The 22162-nt window shown below is 38.2% G+C and overlaps 1 protein-coding gene across 2 annotated transcripts in view; it reads left to right on the forward strand.

The window, feature by feature from the left end:
• The window catches only part of SYNE1 (spectrin repeat containing nuclear envelope protein 1), a gene marked incomplete at its 5' end in the record, with an annotated part of 439816 nt that overhangs the window by 130271 nt on the left and 287383 nt on the right, over window positions 1–22162 (forward strand). For both annotated transcript variants that reach the window (XM_079147945.1, XM_079147948.1), the window contains 4 exons: window positions 14796–14908; window positions 15454–15622; window positions 20741–20837; window positions 21370–21572. In XM_079147945.1, coding sequence (XP_079004071.1) covers window positions 14796–14908; window positions 15454–15622; window positions 20741–20837; window positions 21370–21572 — 582 coding nt within the window. The remainder of the gene's footprint in view (window positions 1–14795; window positions 14909–15453; window positions 15623–20740; window positions 20838–21369; window positions 21573–22162) is intronic.

Here is a 22162-nt window from a genome sequence, read left to right on the forward strand (position 1 = left end):
CTCCATGACTCTTGGCCCTTCCTTAGTTACACTCAGTGCCTTCAGACACTTCTTTTTCTCTTCATTTTTAAAATTTTTAATTGATATAATAATTGCATATACAATTATAAATAAAATGTGCTGTTCAAATATCTCTAACCATTTTAGAATGATCAACTCAGTGTGGTTAGCCTACTCATCACCTGGGATATTTATCATTTATTTTTGTTGAGAAAATTTAAAATGCTCTCTTAGCCATTCTGAAATGCATAATACGTGGCGGTTAACTGTGGTCACCAGGCCATGCTAGAGAACGCCAGAACCCTTCCTCCTATCCAGAACTTTGTTCTCATTGTCCAGCATCTCCCTTTCCCCACCCACGTCCCCCATCCCCAGCATCCGGTAGCCACCCTTCTACCCTGTACTTCTATGAGTTCAACTTTTTTACATTCCACCTGTCATTGGGATCAGTCATACAAAATCATACGGTGTTTGTCTCTCTGTGCCTGGCTTATTTCACTTAACCATGATGGCCTCTAGGTTCATCCAGGTTGTGGAAAATGACAATTTCAGTTTTTTTCTTTATTTGCTTTGTTTTATTTTAAGATTGAACAGTATTCCATTGTGAAAATACACAGCATTTTGCAAATCCATTCATTTGTTGATAAGACTTAGATTGTTTCCACGTCTTGGTTACTGTAAGTAGTGCACAGTGAACACTGGAGTGCAGACGTCTCTTTGGCATGCTGTTTACCCAGTAATGGAATTGCTGGATTATATTGTAGTCCATTTTTTAGTTTTACGAGGAAATGCCACACAGTTTTCCAAAATGACTATGTGAATTTCCTCTACCATCCACAGTGAAGAAAGCTCCCCTTTTCTCCACATCTTCACCAACACTTGTTATCCTTCATGTATATAAAAGCCAATCACACAGGTGTGAAGTGGTATCCATCCCATTGTGGCTTTAGTTTACATTTATTTTATGATTAAAGAAGTTGAACATATTTTTTCATGTATACTTTGGCCATTCATATGTATTCTTTTGAGAGATGTCAGTATAGGTCCTTCGCCATGTTTTTTTGGTTCTTTTTAGTACATAACATAAGGACTCATTTTGACATCATTATAAAAGCATGGAATTCAATTTGCTCCAGTTCAGTCCCAAGTATTTTCACTTTCCTACCCCTCCTCCCTCTCCGATCCCCTCCCTCTCGCTGCTCTTATTGATCTTTCTGTTATTCACTTATAGTTTTATTTTTTTAAGTTAGTGTCTCGTGGATGTAAATGATAATGAGATTGCACTATGCTACATTCATGTATGTACATAGGAAAGTCAAAAATCTGTCTTCTGTTTTGATGAAATTTCCTCCCTATCTTTTTCTTTTCTTCCCCCTATTTTAAAAGGAGTACTTGTTTCGTTGTCATTGTTAAGTTCATTATAAATTTCAGGTATTAGCCCCTTATGCAAAGTACGATTTGAAAATATTGTCTTCCAAAGAGTGGGTTATCTCTTCACTCTCTTATTTCCTTTGCTCTGCAGAAAATGTTGAGATTGACATGATCATTTGTCTGCTTTTGCTTCTGCTGCCTGTCTTTTGAGGGTCATATCCAGGAACTCATTGCCCAGTTCAAAGTCATGGAGCTTTTCATAAGGAAGTTTTCTTCTAATAGTAGTAGTTATGTCTCACTGCATGTCCCACATGGGTGAGGAAAAGGGTTCCTGTCAAAGGGATGAACTGCCTGTGAAATAATAGCTAAGAAATTTACTTATCATCAAGAAAGGCAGGAGGCAATTATCTTTTGAATCAGGGGCCTGATCAATCAAGTCGTCCATAAGGGACTGGCTCTAAGGAAATGGAGGAGCTCAGGCTCAGTTTATTTATATCGATACAGATGAAAGGGATACTGGTAGGAGCTGCTTCTGTGAGAAACAGGATGGGGTGGAGTTAAGCAAGCCATTTTGTTCTAGCTGGTCATTTCCACATCCAGGGCCTGCAAGCTCCAGCAGTGAACTAGTCTGCAGAGAAACCACATACTCCTGGCAGCCTGGAAGAATATTTCACAATTGTCAGTCCCTGAGAGCCAGATGTCCGTGTCTAATGGCTCAACCAAGCCTGGTTTTATTTGCAGGCCATGGATGGTGCCCCATGCTTATGTTTAAATATTTAATCCATTTTGAGTTGATTCTTTTATAAGGAGCGAAATAAGGGTCCATCTTCATTCTTCTGTGTGGATATCAGCTTCCCCAACACTATTCGAATTCAGGCCTCAGATGAGATAGAGTCACAAGTTGTCTGCGTTTGAACCACATTAAGCCTTCTCAGAAGCATAAAAACATTAGACGATTTTGAGACTCCTAGTATATGAAAAGTAGATAAAAGTGCCAAATAATATCACTTAATACCCAAATAATACCACTTAATAAATTAGCAGTTAAGCATATGGAACATGTAATAATTTCTCTTCATATGAAACCCATAATACTTGAAACAATTTTATGTGAATATTTGATACAGAAGAAGCCACCATAGAATTTAAATAAAGTGTACTATGTGTATTATCTGAATGTTAATTCAGCAAAATGTACACTGAGGGTCAGCCCTTTGCCAGATTCAGTATGGGGCAAATGGGTGCAGGTGACAGATAAGGCCTGGCACTTGTGATGGCTCCAAACTGAAGGTTTGAGAAAGACTGGTATGCTTGTCCATTACACATTAGATCTCAGTGTTCTACCACAGGGAGTGCCCAGCAATGCAACTGCCCTGTTTACTAGATAATTGTAACGTTTTACGGGAGTATCAACTCGAGGTCCATTAGAGGTGACATCAGCCCTGACAGGGAAGAGTTTTAAGTTGGATGATGTGCACACTTACATGTACACTTCAGTGACTGTAGGATTTGAAGCCCTTTCTGAGCCATTCTGGATCTCAGAGAGAGAGAGAGAGAGTCACAGAGAGAGGGACAGAAAAAGAAGGAACAGACTGCTAGGACTGCAGCTCGAGGAATGTCTCCAGCACAGTGAGGTAAACAAGGTGCATTAACCAGAAAAGAAGTAAAGCAGGGAGACCCAGAAGGACGGTAACCAGAAAAGACGGTCACCTGAGATTAACACATAGAACACACAAAAGAGAAAAGTGGGGCATGCAATAGAGATAGGAAGCAACCAGAATCAGGCAGGAGCAAGGGCCAGGTTCAAGGTGACTCTCTGAATCACCATTTTATTGAGACAGGAGCTTTTGCTAGGCCTGGACAACACAGGTACTTAAAATAGCACAGTCATGATACTATGAAATATTCAATTACAAGATCAATTCTAATTTGTTCAAAATGCATTTATTAGAAGCCTAGAATAAGATAAATTTTAAAGGTGATATGTGTAAATCATTGCTGAGATAATTAAAATTCTAGGTTCCCTCAAGAGCATTAAGTCAGTCCATCAATTTGAAGCATCTACTCCATACTTGATCAGAGATGTAATAATTTTTGAAAAGAGCATTATGGAACTCACCAGATACAGAAAAAATAATTCTTAGTCTTGTCAAGAAAACTTAAACACTCTATAACAATTTAGAATGTTGGGTTTTCTGCACTCTTCACACCTTTTTAAAAAATATAACACAATTTCATCTCTTTTAATACATAGGCAGTGTTTGTAAATTGGATTCAGATCATTTCTACCATGCATATTTCAAAGAGTTCACTTTGTGAATGGTTCTGCCAATTTTTTCTTTTTAGTATTTTTTTAAAAAGTTAACTTACATTTTTGTCAGAACATATTTATATTGCAAAGCAAATTGTACCCGTACTACCTTTTCTGTTTTCCAGATACCCTGGATCTCATCTAGAAAAATAGCTATAACCATAGCAAACTACTAGGGAGGATTGAACCATGTTTTTAGTCCTAAATATTTAATTTTTGCTGAATCCATAATAAGAGATTTGAGATAGGTAATATTATTGTCTTATGCAGATGAGTAAACTGTAGGCAGAGAAAGGTTAAGTGACTTGCTCAAGGCAACACAGCTGATAATCCCAGTTGTTTTAAGATTAAGGGGTTATTGACTCTAGCTTGTGTAGTGTGAGGTTTTTAGGAGCGATGTTGCTTTAACGAAGTGAGGCTTTCAAATCTTCAGGAATCATGAGACTGGCTCACAGACTCCATCCTTACCATGGTTATCAACCCTACCCAAGGTAACTCTGCCTCCTTTCTAGATGTTCCATAATGTTTAGTGATTCTAGGAAACCACAGATGATCCTCCCAGTATCCTGGCCAGGGCTCCTTGACCTCTTCTTCCTCTTGGTCCTGTCCTGCGTCCCACCTTTGCCACAGACTCCTTGGTCATAGCCTGCGGGGGTCATCATCAATAACCGAAACCTCCCCGTCACTTTGTGGAGCATCTCACTCTCCTGTCACATGTCGTCACCCTCTGTGCTCTAAAACCCACTGTTGCTGTGGCCTTTTCCTGCACCCCACTCTTCATTTCACTCCTTCCCTTTGTGCCCTGCTTAAATTCAGTGTTCAAGTAAGTTACCTTTTGTGCCTTTCTCGGTTCCTCGTCCATGTCTGACTTTGTCCTACTGTCCTGGTAAAAACAGTGCTGGCTGTCGCAAACCCACCTCTGCCTGGCTCATCCCACACAAGGGAAGCTGTCTGTGGCTGCAGAACAGCACCCTCCCCCCAGCACAGTGACTAACCCAGCTGGGCCCTAATGCTGGCTGGCTCTCACCGGGCATTTCCCGACTCACTCCTCCATTTCTGGGACAACTATTTTATGCCTCCTCTCCCCAAGCCTTCCACACCTCCTCCCCATCCTCACTCTGAGCTGTTGACATTGCTTCCTATTTCTCTGAGAAAATAGAAGCAACCAGAAAAGAATTTCCGCAGCTCCCACGACCACATCAGCCCACCTACTTGCATCTGTGCCTGAATGCGCGGTCTGCACTCCTGTTACTATGGATGAACCATCTGTGTGCCCAGCTCAGGACAACCTTCTACGAGTGCGTTGATCCCAGCCTCCCCCTCCCTCCAGAGGAGAATTCCTATTCTTCTTCACTTTCTTATTTTCCCCCTCAATCTCTCTGTGTGTTGAATTTTTCCCATCCACCTACAAATGCATGTTGTTTCTCTCATCTTAAAAAGTAACTTTCTTAACTCTATTTACCTTTCCAACTGCCATTCAATCTTACTTTTTCTTACTGAAGAACTCTGAAAATATTGCCCATGTTCTCATTTTGTTTCAAAATCCTGTTCTCCCTTTCTCTCTAGAACCTATTCCCAATCCAGCTTTTCTTTGCTTTGTGGCCCATGCCAAGCTGATTAGCATGTGTCCTGGTCCTCACAGTAGCCAGTTCTCTGCCCTTATCTTGTGTCAACTGTCAGAAGCATTTTACATAGTTATTCCTGCATCCATGAAATTCTTCATTCAGTTTCTAGTTTTCTTCCTACACCCCTGGTTATACTTTTCTAATCATTTCTGGTTTTTCAAGAAAAATACAATGAGCCCTTGCTATATGAAAATAGTGCTCTAAGCATTTGTGAACTACCCATCAGCAATACAGACAGAAACCTCCAGCCTTGTGTAACTAGGCTTCCAGTACAAACAAAAATAACAAACGTAACAAAGTTGGGTTAGAAGGTTAAAAGCACAGAGAACTGGGTGTTGTTGCAATATTAAACATGGTAGTTAGAGAAACCTCACTGGAAAAATGGCACCAACCAAGCAAACACATTCCACCCTCAGGCCTTGGCCTTTTCCATCCCTCTGAAATATTCTCTTCCCACCAATATTCCCGTTTTCTTCCTTGTCTGCCTTGACCATCACTGAGAGGTCCTTTCTTACCATTTCCTGACCTCCTCTTTTGAGATTATACCTTCCCCGAACCCCCTCTCCTATTTGATATTTTGTACCATCATCTCGACTGTCACCTGTCTTAATCACCTGCTTGTCGACTGACGGATTTCCTGCACTCTAATGTTCACTCCCCAGGGGCGAGAACTATTGGATTTTTTTTCTGTCCTAGTCCCAAATTTGGGCTTACAAAATTAATTGGGTCAATATTGCTAATTCAGACTTTCTATGAATTTATTTGTTTGACTATTGTCCAAAAAATATTAGCATAAAGCCAGTCAAAATACACTTTTCCTAACTGGACATGGTGGCACTATGCCCATAATCCCAGTTATTCAGAACCTGAGGCAGGAGGGTGGCAAGTGCTGGGCCAGCTTAGAAAAATAAAATAAAATAAAATGCTTAACTAATTCATTGTTTTAATTTCATATACATTTAAAATTCTTCTTGTAATCTTTCCTGGGCCTGTAGTTAATGCCCGGTTTCCTTCCCCAATCTCGTTTCTTTGTATCTTCTCACTTTCTTTACCCCCACTAGGCGCTACTGGCTTTACCCATCATGTCCTAACCATCCTTTCTCATCCATCTTCTTACCACAGAAATGGCAGTGTTTTCCCAAGATGCTGTGTGGGAATAGAACAGGTGAGGGAGGGAGGGCAGATGCCAGGACACTGTTTCACTAATCCAAGTCGAGTGTTTCGAACCAAGCCAGTAACTGTGGAGCTGGCAAGAGGTGCTGAGATTCGGAATATATTTTGAGCATCAAATATGGACTGTGAAGGAACTAGAGTCATAAATAAACCTATGATTTTTCAGACTAAGCAAATGAAAAAGTGGAGTTTCCATCAACTGAGATGGGGGAACACTGACACAGGTTTGGGAGGCAAGATCATGTATTCAGTGTGGGGCAAGATGAGGCCTTTTCTCATGCAACTTGACCTGTGGAGGTAGGCAGTAGGGAATAACAGGAGCTCTGGAAAGAAGCACAGAATGGAAATTAAAATGTAGTCCTTTACACATAGAGGTTTATTTAAAGATATGGGATTGGAGAGCAAACACAGAAGTGTAGACAGAGAAGAGGAAAAGAATGGAAGACTGAGCCACCTGGGAAGCCCATACTAAGAGATCAAAGGGAGATGACCCAGCAAGAGTCTGAAGGAGCAGCCAGTGAGAAGGAGGGGCCTATGGCAAAGGTGTTTTCTTAGGGGCAAGGGAGCAAATGCCTCCAGGACAGGGAGCTTTCAGCAGAATGACCACTGCGATCCTTGTAAAATGCAGCTCAGATCATTGCGGAAAGCCGCTGCTGCTTGCCAACAGGCTGCTTCAAGCGGCTTGTGCCACTCTTACCAAAGACCGCAGCTTCTTTGCCCGGCGGCTCCAAGCAGCTCCACTTACGGAAAGCCGCTTCTCGCACTTTCAGCCCGACCAGCAGGACAAAAGACACGTACTCTTTAGAAGTTCATGAAGCAGCTTCCCGTTTATTCCAATAACACCCTCAATATATAAGCAGTCTCATGCATAAGCAATTGTAACCAGATATGTCCATCCAATCCTGTTAAAGGTCAAGCGATCACTCGCTCGAGCATACATACAAAGTATATCTGTCCACATGCTAGGCAGCTGAACTGATTATAATACAGCCAATTGTAAATGCGTTCTGCCTTTCTCCATGCATATTCAGAACGCGGTTTGCTCTCTGCCAGTCGCCATCTTTGGATGCACGTGGCGTAACCCTGGGCCCCGGGTTCTGTCCGCCACAACTCCCCCTTTCTGTTTATAAAAGGGACTGTGCCTGTCTTAGGTTGTCCACAGCAGAGCAACATCCTTACCCGTCATTGGACAATGAGGCTCTAGCCCTTATTTCCTGTCTTAGGTTGGTATGAGCACCCCATGAATCTTACCCGTCATTGGCTATCGGTCCAGCATAATAAACCAGACTTGGGGGGATGGGCCAGCATCAATTGCAACGAGAGCTTGGCAAATAATGGCTGTTTTTCTGCGCGGATGTATATGCATTTTGTATATGCACAGGACAGATACAACACACAAGAGACCTCCCCTGGACAAAAACTTAAACCATTCTTTTCCCCATAGAACAGCGGACTGCAGAAATGTGGCCAAATGTAAAAATAGGAGGATATAGAATAGAGGAGTTGGTAAGGGGTACAGGATAGGTCTACATCTTCTATCCCCCATAGTTCACGTGAGTCTCCTCCATTAATTTGGCAAGGATTCACCAGCACCATCAGCGGGAGAAGCCTCCTCATCTTCTTCCTGTTTTTGGGTCTCTGTTGAGGCCTTGACCAATCTCTCCGGCACCCAAATCGGTGAATGTGCGTCCTATGGGAAAACACAAACAGACCCTTGGGTCCAGATTAATACCGGATCTGGGCCTTTCCATTGTCCTGATGGAATGTCCTTCCAGAGCACTTGAGGTAGATGCTTTTTATTAGGCTCTTAATGACGGTCAGCAGCTGATCGACCCTCAGAATCCAGATTTTAAAAATTTAAAATGAACAAGACAACAGACAGTTTGTCTTTTGGGGATCTGAATGATGCCCCTATTCCCCCTTTTGTTTATAAAGCATGTTTTTAAGCGTTAAATGGGCACGCTCAACAATGCTTTGTCCAGTAGGATTATAGGGAATTCCTGTGACATGTTGAATACCAAAGGTGGAACAAAATTGTTTAAAGGCCTGGGATGTATATCCAGGACCATTATCTGTTTTAATTTGTTTGGGAACTCCTAGGATGGAGAAAGAGTGCAAACAGTGTGTTATTACATGTTTGGTTTTTTTCTCCAGTAAGTGCAGAGGCCATAATAAATCCTGAAAAGGTATCAATAGACACATGAATGAATTGTAGTTTTCCAAATTCTGAATAATGAGTTACATCCATTTGCCAAATATGATTGGGCTGAAGCCCTTTTGGTTTTACTCCTAACGAGGGATTAGGAATAAATGTAACACATTTAGCACAAGACTTGACTATGTCTCGAGCTGTTGCCTTAGTAATTTTATAGTGTGTGCGTATAGTGGAAGCATTTACGTGAAATTTGGAATGAAAAGTTTTTGCATTTTCAAGTGTATTAAAGATTTTTGGGTCTCTGGTGGCCATGTCTGTTAACTCATTGTGTAAACTTAAAGGACCTGGAAGGCCAGTATGAGCCCGAACATGCCCAATAAAAAAAGGATTTTTTCTGTCCCAAATAAGTTTTTGTAAACTTTGCAAATATTTAGTAATAGTGGAGGTGAGGGAAATCAGACCAGTTAATTCTAAATTTTGAACAGCATTAACAACGTATTTGCTATCAGAGAATAGGTTAAAAGACTCATGGTGGGTTTTGAATACTTCTATAGCTACTCATAGTTCCATTTGTTGTGCAGATAGAGTATTAAACAACAATGCTTCTGTAACATTATCTATAGTAATAGCACCCATACCATTTTTTGATCCATCAGTAAAGGGTAGCTCCTGTAATAGGTTCTTTTCGGGTGACTTTAGGAAAAATTATAGGATGTTGACTCCAAAATTGGAGAAGAGGATCAGATGGCAAATGATTGTCAAACACAGCAGCAATACTAGTAAAGACTACAGCCCATGAATTTGAATTATTAATAAGATATTGTATCTGATCAGTAGTATATGGAGTAGTGATAGTTGAGGGATGTGATCCAAAGGTGGAAAGGGATACTTTTAATGCCTTAAGGATTAATTCTGCCACAGATTCAGTAAATAAGGCTAAGACCTTGTTAGGGGCATAATTCATGTGAACCCATAGAATAGGACCCTTTGCCAAAACACTCCTGTGGGTAACTTATTTGTGGCCAAGACAATGAATGATAAAGGCTTAGTTAGGTCAATATGATCAAGATGAACCTTTTCCATAGCTGTTTCAACAAGCTTGAGAGCTGTTCGAGCCTTAGGGGTAAGCACTCGCTTAGAAAGAGGGTCAGAAACACCTTTAAGAATATCAAACAGGGGGCCCAAACTTGAAGTGGGTAAATGAAGGTAAGGTCTAATCCAATTAATATCACCCAAAAGTTTTTGAAAATCATTTAAAGTTCTAAGTTCATCCACCTGAACAGTAATTTTTGCGAGATTAACCATAGTTTGATTTATAATAGATCCCAGGAACTTTTTGGTGTCTGTCATTTGTACTTTATTAATGGCAATATGTAAGCCCCATCTTTCAAGTGACTCTAGTAAGGAATTATAACATTGCTCTAAGATTTTTCCTTATGAGCTAGCAAAATATCATCCATATAAGGATAGATTAAAAGTTGAGGGTTAATTTGTTGATACACACTGGGGTGGAAATTAATCTGATTACCTTGCCCTTCATATGGTCCTTGGCCTGTCAGCATGTTTAGATTCCATTGAGGATTGCCTGCAACTGCATTACGTCGGGCAATAACTCCTGGTTAGCCACCTTCCATTTTAATATGGCTGCACTTTTGTTAGGATTGGAAGCCATACCCAATCCCCTTAAAGTCTTATCTGCCTGCTGAAGTGGCCAGGCTTTGGGCCATTCTGTAATTTTGATAATACTTTTGTCAGCCCCAGTATCTAAGCCCTCAAAACTTTTGCCTTCTATCACCAACTTTGTCATGGGCCTATCTTTTAAACCCCATGTTAACATGACCATATTTTGGCCAGTAGAACCTAACCCTTTATTTCCCCCAATAATATTTTTTGTTAGATATTGATCATAGCAACTGGGTAAGACCAACAATTATGCTATGCGATGACCCTGAGCTATTATTGCTACACCTCTTGGTGAAGAAACAAGGATTTTTATTTCTCCTGTAAAATCAGGGTCTATAACTCCAGGGACAATATTTAATCCTTTTAAAGCAGAAGAACTCTTCCCCAGAACTAGTCCCATTGTTCCTTTATGTAATGGGCCAACAACCGAAGTTGGTATTGGCTATACTCCCATCTCTGGAGTTAATACTGCTCTGGCAGAGGCACAGAGGTCTATATCTAATATTTGATGATCTCTCTGATTGTTTTGATCTTCAAATACTGGGAGTATTGGGAACACTGATCGAGATTCTACATCAGCCCACTGTCTGGGGGCCTCCCCTGTGCAGCAATTACATGCGCCCTTACAACTTGAAAAAGAGTGATGATCTGGATTATACACCGGAGGGCGTGGCACGGTAGGGGTTAAATGCCACTGAGGTAACTTCCAGCTCTGTCTCTGATTGCTCCTGTTCCTCAGAGTCTGAACATCTACTTTCTCTTTCAGAAGCTTGATTTGATTGTTCTTTTTTTTTACAGTTTCTAATATCTTTTTCCCTTCTCTTAACTGTTTTTGAGATTTTGGTTTTTTGGAAGTCAGACAAAAACAAACTAATGTACACAACGCTATAACAACAAACAGAAACCAAACAAGAAAAGGTAACACAAACATTAATTTACACATATTTGTTATGGGACGTCCTTCGCTGTCTCTTGGGGCAGCCTTTCAATATATTCTCTCTCTAGGAGAATCTTCTGTTAATAATCCCTCTGTAGGGGACTCTTCTGTTAAAACCTTAAGGCCACCATTTCCTCAAATAGGGAAACTTTCTCATTAATTACGCTAGTGAAACTGTTTTTTTTTGTTTGTTTGTTTTTCTTTTTTATACCTGAGTGCTCACCAATTTCCAGTTCGATCCTCGTCTGATCCCAGTCCGGGCCACCACTTGCGGAAAGCCGCTGCTGCTTGCCTACGGGCTGCTTCAAGAGGCTCGCGCTGCTCTTACGAAAGACCGCGGCTTCTTTGCCCAGCGGCTCCAAGCAGCTCCGCTTACGGAAAGCCGTTTCTTGAGCTTTCGGCCTGACCAGCGGGACAAAAGACACGTACTCTTTAGAAGTTCATGAAACAGCTTCCCGTTTATTCCAATAACACCCTCAATATATAAGCAGTCTCATGCATAAGCAATTGTAACCAGATATGTCCATCCAATCCTGTTAAAGGTCAAGCGATCACTCGCTCGAGCATACATGTAAAGTATGTCTGTCCACGTGCTAGGCAGCTGAACTGATTATAATACAGCCAATTGTAAACGCATTCTGCCTTTCTCCATGAGTATTCAGAACGCCGTTTGCTCTCTGCCAGTCGCCATCTTTGGATGCACGTGGTGTAACCCTGGGCCCCGGGTTCTGCCCGCCACAGATCATTTCGCCACGCTGCTCCTGACCCCCTCCCACCAGGCTGCCATCTACTCAGAATAAACCCCAAAAGCTCCATGGTAGCCTTCCCCTCCTTCTCCTTCTTTCACCCCATAACCTGCTGCCCCGCTGCTCCCTTAGGGCCATCTCAGTCACTGGGGTGCTCTGTCCCCACCCTGTAGTTTTATTAGCTTTTGCTTTATGTGTTTTGAGTCCTACTAGGTATGTTAAGTTCAGGATTAATGTATCTTCCAGTAATTTGTAAGCCGCATTATTAAGAAATTAATTACTTTTAATGATTTCTGGTTTGAAATCTATTTTGTCTGATGTCAATACATGTATACCAACTTTCCTTCAGTTACTTCTTGTCTGACACGTAATTTTCTATTAATTTCAAGCTATCCATGATCATCATGGATATGTGCATTTCTTTGCAAAAGGCAAAAGATCTATTTTTAATTCTTTCTTCAAACTGTCAATTTCTCCCTTTAAACTTATAAGTTTATACCCCATTCATATTTATTTTTGAGTAGTGATGTGCTGTATGTACTTGAATTTGTTTTTATCATCTTAGTCTGCTTTCTATTTACCCGTGTGGTTTTCTTCCTCTTCTCTTCCCCTACCCTCCTGCTCCTCCTTATTTTTCTACTTTCTTGCTATTTAAAAGTTGATGGAGGAGGTCTTGTCTGGTTTTGTTTTTTGGCTAACTGGGTTTTCTTTCTTATTCTATAGTTTTCTTTCTAGTGTCTTGAAAGTTATTAGTTTTGGTTGCACAGTGTATTTTTTCTTGAAATTTGATGATATATATTTGACAAAATTGAAAGTTAATCTTTTAACCCCCTCTTAAATAATATAAGAAAATATAAGAATTAAGAACATTTTATCCAGATTATTTTCCCTCTAACTTACATACTTTTGTCAAGTATTAAATGACAGGCATTTCTCTAGTGCCATCAATTGGCTGTTTCTGCTGGCTGTCACTCATGGTGACTTGTTTCCTGTGTTTGGTGATTTTTGCTTCCCTCCTATTGTATTTTCTGGCAGCTGGGGCAGCACATTCACACTGGTCAAAAGCTCTGGCCACAAGGAGGAAATCATAGTTTCAGTGTCTTACCCTGTTCATTTTCCAAGACTCAATCTCATGCAGTAGTGTGTAGCTACTTGTCCAGAACAATCTCATTTTTCACTTTTATTTTGCCCACAGCTGTGTGATCATTTGGCATCAAGCTGTATGATCATTTGGTGTCATGATTTACTAAGGGAGACTTTTTTTTTTTTTTTTGCTTGTTTCTTATGAACTCAGCAGGGTGAATTAAAATCACATGGTTTGTTCAACATGTAGAGTTGTTTTACAATGAAAGAGCCTTTCAAAGGAAGTAGTAACATTCTGCCAACCGTAGACGTTCTTTTATCATATGTGTGAAGATGTTTTTGTTTGTTTTGATATCTTGTAAAGGCTTTTTGTAGTGCACACACTATTAAAAATTGTCAGGTAGAGCAAATCAGAGCTAACTTTGGTGATGGCTCCAAGTTTGCCTTGCTGCTGTCACTTGAGGAAATTAGCCAAGATCATAAACCACAGAAATGTGTCACTGTGTGATAAAGGCAGTAGTGACTGACTGCTCACCCTCAGGTTCTGAGAACGGGCCTGTCACTCCTGTTCTCTTGGGGTCAGGTCGTGGCTGCTCCAGGACCCGCCACCTGGCACAAAGACTCGTGAATTCATTTATAGTTATCTACAGGCTTCCGTCAAAATACAATCATTGCAAAATTTATCATAGGTTGACCCTGAGGTTTTTGATAATGTTGAGATGTCGCTTAGGTGGACAAACATACGGGCCTTAACATTTCAGTTTATAATATAAAGACTTCACTTGTTTCTTCCCTCAATTGTTGTTAGGTTTGTGTTATATTTGCATCTGTTTTCTCCAGTGGATCTACAAAGTCTTAATATGAGAGACGCAACACTAATTTTAGGTTGTCATTTTGATGGGCTCATGTGTCTTAATTTTCAATTGGTGACATGTGGTTGAGTATTTATTCTGCTAATGGGAAACTAACTATACTATAGAAAATGCTACATAAAACTCTTTTCACCTCACTCTTAGCTTGTGTCTGTGTGAGAAATTGGCTAGGGGTTGTGAAAAACATGGATCCTCTCTATAAATAAGTTTATAGATGGTAAAACAATGGCCACAGACAAACCAAGGAAGATTCAGACTAACCTAAATAAATGATATGGAATATCCCCTGCACTTGAACATTTTCGAACCAAAACAGTATTTTCAAAACATATTGTAATCTGCTCAGTTTCTTGAGATGGCAAGCAAATTTTACTTAAAATAACCTGCACACATTCAAGATTAAAAAAAACAGTAGAAAGACTTTTACTTCTTGCCATTAAAGGGTTAAATCTGTTGTGCTTACTTTTAAGCTTTTAAAAAACTAATATATCCCAAATCCCAGGAAAGAGAAAAATACTGCAATTATTGTCTATAGCAATAATTACATTTTCCTTTGGATCATGTACCTTTAAAATGTCTGAATGCATTGCTGTCTAAGTGTCATGTGTGTTTAAAAGATGCCATAATTATTAGACACAGCTCTAGCACGGTGTCTTGTGCACAAGCCCCAGGCTCCTGCTCAAGGTAAAACCTGTGGTAGGCACCAGGCTGCATATGAATGTGGCAGCAGGATCAGATTGTGGAATACATTGAGTCATCCGTGCAGGCTGAAAATTATGCTTCCCAGCCTCCTAGAAACATGTTTCCTGGTTTTTTATTTTTTTAAAATTGTATCTTAGGATCTGCTTCAAAACACAGATGCCCACAAAAGAGCATTTCATGAAATCTATCGGACCAGGTCTGTCAACGGGATCCCAGTGCCACCTGATCAATTAGAGGACATGGCCGAGAGGTAAGAGAATTGTCTGGTTTAAAAAGAAGTCTTCTTTAAAAATGCTAGGTAGATGATTTTTTACATTCCTTTTCTTTTTAATTAATCATTTGTTTCTTTTTTTAAATAGATGCTTGTTTTTGGTAAATGAAAAGTAGGCTCTGGTTATACATGCTAAGAATGCCAACATTCTAATATATTATTAACTGAAAAGACTCAGCCTGGATGTACCCACAGCCTGGAAATCACAGGCATGGTTTCTTCATAGGCTGTATTTTTACTCAGTACTGTAAGGAACATTATGTAATATTGCAAAAACAGCTTATAAAAGAAACAGATGAGAGATGTGTTGGCAGGGGAGAGAACTAACTCAAAGGCTTCAATCAGTAATATTTTGCCTTTAAACCTAGAGCAAGAAAAGGAATTCAATCCCCAGACAGTGCTCAGATGGAGTTTGGAAGACCTTGTGGCTGCCGGATATTTAAGGCTGCCATGTAACAGGTTAAGTAAGCATCGTTCTGTTACTATTAGTTACATTCTGTGAACTCTCCCTGTTTCATTTCTAGGTTTCACTTTGTTTCCTCCACATCAGAGCTACACTTAATGAAAATGGAATTTCTAGAATTAAAGTATCGTCTGCTCTCACTACTGGTTCTTGCAGAGTCAAAGCTAAAGTCTTGGATCATCAAGTACGGGAGACGAGAGTCTGTGGAGCTGCTTCTACAAAACTACATCGTAAGTCTGCCTTAACAGAGAAATCGGAGGACCCATACAGTTAGCATTTAACACTTGCTAGTTTAGTTGACACTATTATCGTAATTTTGAATTTAAACTTAAAGTGTCAGTGTGTTAAATGGATTAGATCTAAGGTTATGAGCTTTACAAATCATCTAAAATACAAAACTTTTATTCTCTGGAATTTGTTCTTTAAAATTTCATGCTGTAGGAAGGTTTGCTGCATTAATCATATGGGGCCATTGTGACTGGGCTTTATTGCTTAAAAATGTTTTTGGATTGCTTACCCAAACCTTAGATTGGAACCCAATTGTTCCTTTGAAACTGAATTTCAATACATGAAGATTATCTTCATGTCTTCTAAAATCCAGTTGGAAGTAGTTTAGAACAATTTTCAGTTGTCCACACTGGAACTACTTTTTTTTGGATTAGGGCTGTGTGTCTCAATGGTCATTCCCTGAGCTTCCTTGGTCCTGAGTGCATCCAGACAGAGTAAAAATTTTTGTATGCATCTCTACCAACTTAATTTTCAAAGATTATCTCATATTTTGGGCTACTGGTAGAGGTAATCCTATATCTACTTGAAATACTAGCCTTGTGTTAATGAAAGAATTCGATTGTTCTATAACCAGCAGTTTCATTTACATGAAGTTAGTGTATTATATTAGTAAATGCAATTTATTTCCTCTTAGTCCATTAAACATGCCCCCCAAATTTATTTGCAGCCCCAGATTGCTAATATAATTAATAGGTATCTCAGCCCTCTGTTCTTCCATTTATGTTTAAACACAAATTCCAAATGCTAAATTGATCGACTTTTAAAACATAAGTCCAACATAACCTGAGCTGTTGCAGTGAATTAATAATCATTGTGCTTGAATACTTTTGGAAATTATGACTTTACAGAAACATCTGAGAACAATAATCTATTTTTCAACATATTCAGTTCATTTTCTAAGCGATGTGTGAGCAACATGTATTTGAAACAAAAAGATTTAACTGGTTTACAGTAAATTTTTTTCTCCAAACTAAAATTGTCTAGGAAACATTTATCAAAAAATGTGAAATCTATTATAATAGGTCTCTTTATTAATTTATAGTTATTTTGGAAGGTAATGAAAATTTTAATTTTTGAATTTAAGAAATTATTAGTCTCTTAAATATTAAATATAGATATGCTTTTATATTTTCAGGTTTAGTCATACCAAATGATGCATTCTGAGCCTGGTAGTTAATTATACAGGATTCATTCTTTGTTCTAGTTATTTTAGAATAACCAATCAGATTTAAATACCTAATGGGAGTATTTCACCAGGTTATGTTCCAATACAATGATATTAATAATTCTCTTTGAACTTCTCAAAGGATATATAAATAGAGAATTGTTATTAATGATAAAAAGTCAGCACATCCTGCCTACTACATAAAGAGTTCACTAAGCTGCTAATTGCAAGCTACTTTGCAACTTCCACAATTATTTATAACTTTGATAATTATCCTATATATACAGAATGTTTTAAGGAACATTCCCTAATATTCTTATTCCCTAGTGAAGAATACCTACTTATTGCTCATGTTTCCTTTTCATAAAGGGTTTAAAGGTCATTTTTTGCTTAATAGTTTTAATAACTGGGTATTGAGAGTTTCATTTTTGGTCTCCTTGATGGCCCTTTGGACTGGGTATTTTCCAAATTGCTTTGTATTCAATAAGCAGGGCAGAGGGACTGGGTCCTTCGAAGGCCAAGTCATGGGCTCCACGCAGCACAGTTGGTAAGATGTAGATTTGGAACTTAAATCCAAATCTTCCCCCTTTGCAAGACTACTGACTATTACTATCTAAATAATTTGTGAGAAAAAAAAAGTTAATGAAAAGAACCAGATTGATGTATCTTGCACGTTAGTGAACCGAAGAGCACAGTTCACACAATGTCAGCTCTGTTTCGTACTGGTCCAGACATGACAGTGTTCTGCACTTGCAAACTGTATCCTGGCCAGCACTGTTATGTGCATGCTAGGTGGCGAGGTGTGGGCTCAGAGGAAGATTGTTGAACCGCGGCCATCATTCATGGGTCACAGAGAGATGTGTCTGAATCGTGGTCTGGCTACTGTTACTCATGACTGTGAATGCCAACTCAGAAGTTTTAGAAATTTCCTAAGTTTGTAATAAAAATAATGATGATAATGATAATAGAACACAGGAGTTTTTCTGAGGAACAAAGACTGATGCATACTATTTTACATGTCACCCCATAGATCTCTCAACCTTTCTGGAGTTTTAGGGAAAGTCCTTCTCTTTAGAACAGGCCCTTTCAAAGATCACCAAGGCTTTTCAATAAAATCATGAAGTCAGTTTCTTAAATGTAGTCCTTTCCTTGATTCCTTAAAATAAGGCATAGTAATGAGCCATGTGTTGCTATGTGTCTATCATAATAATATTTAGGCTATAAAGGGTCCCTAACTATCTTTTCCTTAGTCTGAATTCTCAGTTAATCTTAATCATGGGGAAAACAGAGAGATCACACTTTTTAAGGTCATTAGAGAATGGTCTTCATAGGTCTGGTAACGTGGCTGCTGAGTGCTTAGAAATTCTTGGAAAATACTTTACAGATGCTCACTATAGATAAGTTTGGCCATGTGCTATTGATAAATGTTTACATACTGTGACATAATCTGAAGGTAACTATTTTGGTCCTTGCTGTCAAAATTGTTGGTAATGACCATGTTCATTAAACATGCTTCAACTTTCACACAGTAGAAGAAAATAACATTGCAATGTTTCATGTAACAGAAAGGAAGAACTCTTGGAATTGTGGTCCGTGTGGGTGCAATATCAAAAATGTGAATATTTGTTTTATTATTTGTAATTTATTAATGTAAATCTAATCCTGATGAAACCACTTCTCAAAATTTATTTTAAAAATCTTAAATTATCTGGCCTAGCTTTCTTTGAATGCAATTGATGAGCTTTTTATTTATTGTATCTATATTTATCTTGTGAGAGTATGTTTGATCACTTACTAATATTTTTAATTTAGTGTCATAAGAGGTAGCTTATTTTCCTTGAAGTACCATTAATTTTAAAAGTCCCCTAACATAGCTTATTTGTTGAATTTTATATCTAAGTTCCAGCCTAATTTTGAAAGAAGTAAACTAATCCTCCCTTTATTATATAAAATATTCATTCTTCATACTTGATTTTGCATTTTCCTGATGGATATGACCAGATAGTTTACAGTAAAAAGGCAATTTACTAGTTCTCTTGCTAAAGTGATTGTAATAGATAAAACAATTTATATAAGCTCCATATTCAGACAAAAAGAAACCAAATTACATGGATCAATAAAAAAATTAAAATAACAAGTTTACCTTCTTTCAAAAGTTAATTACCTAGTTTTCTTAGTAAGAAAGTTCAAAAATACTTTAATGAATTCCTACATTTCTAGCATTCTTTAAATATTCCCCTTGGACCAAAAATGAATCTGGAAATAAGCTTTTTCCATAGTGATTTTCAGTTAGTTTGTAATCTGTTCTGGACTATGTAGGTATTTAGGTCTTCCTGCCTACTGTAGGCATGATTCTTCCTTCCTGCCTTTTTATTTATTATTTTTTTGGACATTTAAAATAGTTGTTTTCTTGAAATTTTCACCAAGCTTAAACACTATTTTCTTAAACTTTGTCAAATATAATTATTTCTTCAATTTGTTCAACAGTGTCTTGAACATTAGATTTAGTTTTCCATTTCTGATCAAATCATGGCTTGCTTGTTTTTGACAAAATCATGGTTTGCTTGTTTGGCTAAATTATTCACAATTTAAATTCCAGTGAATTACTCTTGTCTCAAGTGGGAAGTAGAAGTAGAAAATAAGGCTAAATAAGGAATAAGCCAGAAATTGTCTTACACAATTCTCAAAGAAAATTGTAAAGCCTATTACAGTTATTGAATAAAATAGTGATCATGGAACTTCTCATTCCATGTGATTCACAGCTTTCTCTATTCCCTTTATTCCTGAAGACTAGTTAATTTATAAGTAAAGGCTTGATAAACCTAAAATGATCTATAGTATATTACATGTTTTAAATTTTTATACTTACATTTTATGTTTTAAATTATATATGAATTCTGTACATTTTAAAATTTTATCATGAAACATGGAAAATATTGGTAAAAATTTAGGGATGTCTGTGTACAATTCATGTACAATGAGTTTCGCATCTGCACACTGGTCTTTTGCATCCTCATAGAGGCATTCATCAGCAAACAACACAGGACTTCAGCTAGTTTGTGAAGACTCATTTTTGCATTTAATGATGGTGACACCTATCAAGAATTGTAATGAATTTAAATGATGAGAATCCATTAAACTATTAGAAGAAATTCAAGATACTTGGATGTGTTTTTAACGATAACTGCATTAACTTTCTACTTTATAGGAATTAGGATAATCATTGAAACAAGAGTTATTTTATAACATTAACAATAGTAAAATTGACCTAAGATGTTTTCTGCATGTTCTCAGTTTTATTGTATCCATTTGCTGACACATGACTCTATTAGATATGTAAATTACATATAGATATAGATACCTTATATCTTGTAACTATTATTCTAGATAATTGAAATATGAAGCCATCAATAACATAGACGATATAAGTGATCATTTAAGTTTTTCCACTTTTTATTTTAAGTACATGCTGTCATGTATTTATAATCTGAAGTTTCTCAAAGCAGTCACCAGAACTACTATTCAAAGAACAACAGACTCATGCAGTTTCTACTCAGTGGGACACATAAAATGTTCCTCCAAATTTAGTGCTTTCTAAATGTTAGATCCAGGTTCTCTGGAGAAACATGTGTCTTATCAAAGAGCAAATCCTTGGGTGGTAAACAAATAGCTTATTTTCTCAATCTAGTGCTGAGTTAGAGCATAGAACCATTTTATATGCTCAGAATAACCTTATGTCATTTGTGGCAGTAGAATTAATTTCATATCTTCAAGAAGAGTGAGGTTGGCAAATTTGGGTAAAATACTTACATATCTCTATTGAAGAAAATGACTTGGCATTTCTACACTAGCCCCATGTTTCCTCTGTTCTAACCACCCATTCCTCCTTTTCTAGTCTTTCATAGAAAATAGCAAGTTCTTTGAGCAATATGAAGTGACATACCAGATCCTGAAACAGACAGCTGAGATGTACGTCAAAGCAGATGGTTCAGGTAAAACACACTGCAGAATTTGCTGCAGCATTGACTGCATCAGCATTTACAATCCATAGTTTTCTATGGGATCAGATTAATTTTCTTCTCTGGAAAAGTCTTTGCGTGACCATGCCTTTGTCTCGGAGAAGACATTATTAGATTCAGTTTTCTTGACTTTGCGCAGTGTCTAACCCACACAATTATACTTGTGTTGTGTGTATGGTGTGTATGTAGTCATCTACTAAGAAGCAAAATAAGCATTCATTTTTCTAAGTTGCAATTTTCATCCTACTTTAAATTCTAAGGATTAAAAGCAAAATAATGGAATAATTGAATATCACAATCAGCAAAATGAGAGCTTATGTTAGTGTGAAGATACAATTTGTAAAATGTATTTGTTTTCAAGTTATACATATGTCATAATAATTGGAAATGACCTCTAGCATTTGTGATTGATACTATTGCACATCAATGTATAAGAGCATAGGAAAAACATCATGAAGGATTTTAAATACAAAATAAGAATTGTAATTGGTTTTATCTGTTTCAGTGGAAGAAGCTGAGAATGTGATGAAATTCATGAATGAAACCACAGCTCAGTGGAGGAATCTCTCAGTTGAAGTACGCAGTGTGAGGAGCATGCTGGAGGAAGTGATCTCTAACTGGGATCGCTATGGCAACACGGTGGCTAGTCTTCAAGCCTGGCTAGAGGATGCTGAAAAAATGCTAAGTCAGTCAGAAACTGCCAAGAAGGTAAGACTGTCTCATACAAAAGGAAAAATCTTCTTTCTATGTATGGTACTAAAAATTGAACCCAGGAATACTCTACCTCTAAGCTAGATTCCTCTGCCCTTTTTTTATTTTAAGATAAGTGTTTCACTAAGTTACCCAGGATGACCTTGAACTTTTGATCCTCCTGTATCAGCCTCAAAAGTTGCTGGAATGCAGGCGTGGCCCACCATGCCAGGCTATGAGAGACAATTATTTTGAGCATAGTTCACTAAGGGGTGTTATATATTTGCAAGTATGACTCAGGAATTCTCACTTTGCCTGAAACGTTGCACCTTCAGGTGAGTAAATTATTTTAGACCAATAAATACTAGCTAATTAAAGTTCAGTTAAAACAGTCCCCAACCTGGTTAATCCAACATATGACTTTTATATTCAGAAGAGTAATAAATGAATGGAAGGTCAGCCATATTCCCTGAGCAATGAAGAGCCCTGTTCCCCCAGCCAGGTCTGTACATGGAGGATAGTGTCTTGGGTACTGCCCTTGATGTATTTCCTAATTTAACAGAGGCTGAAAACAAAGTGGAATAACATAGAACTGAATCCGTGAGGTA

Source organism: Sciurus vulgaris (genome assembly GCF_902686455.1).
Source record: "Sciurus vulgaris genome assembly, chromosome: 7".
NCBI lineage: Eukaryota > Metazoa > Chordata > Mammalia > Rodentia > Sciuridae > Sciurus > Sciurus vulgaris.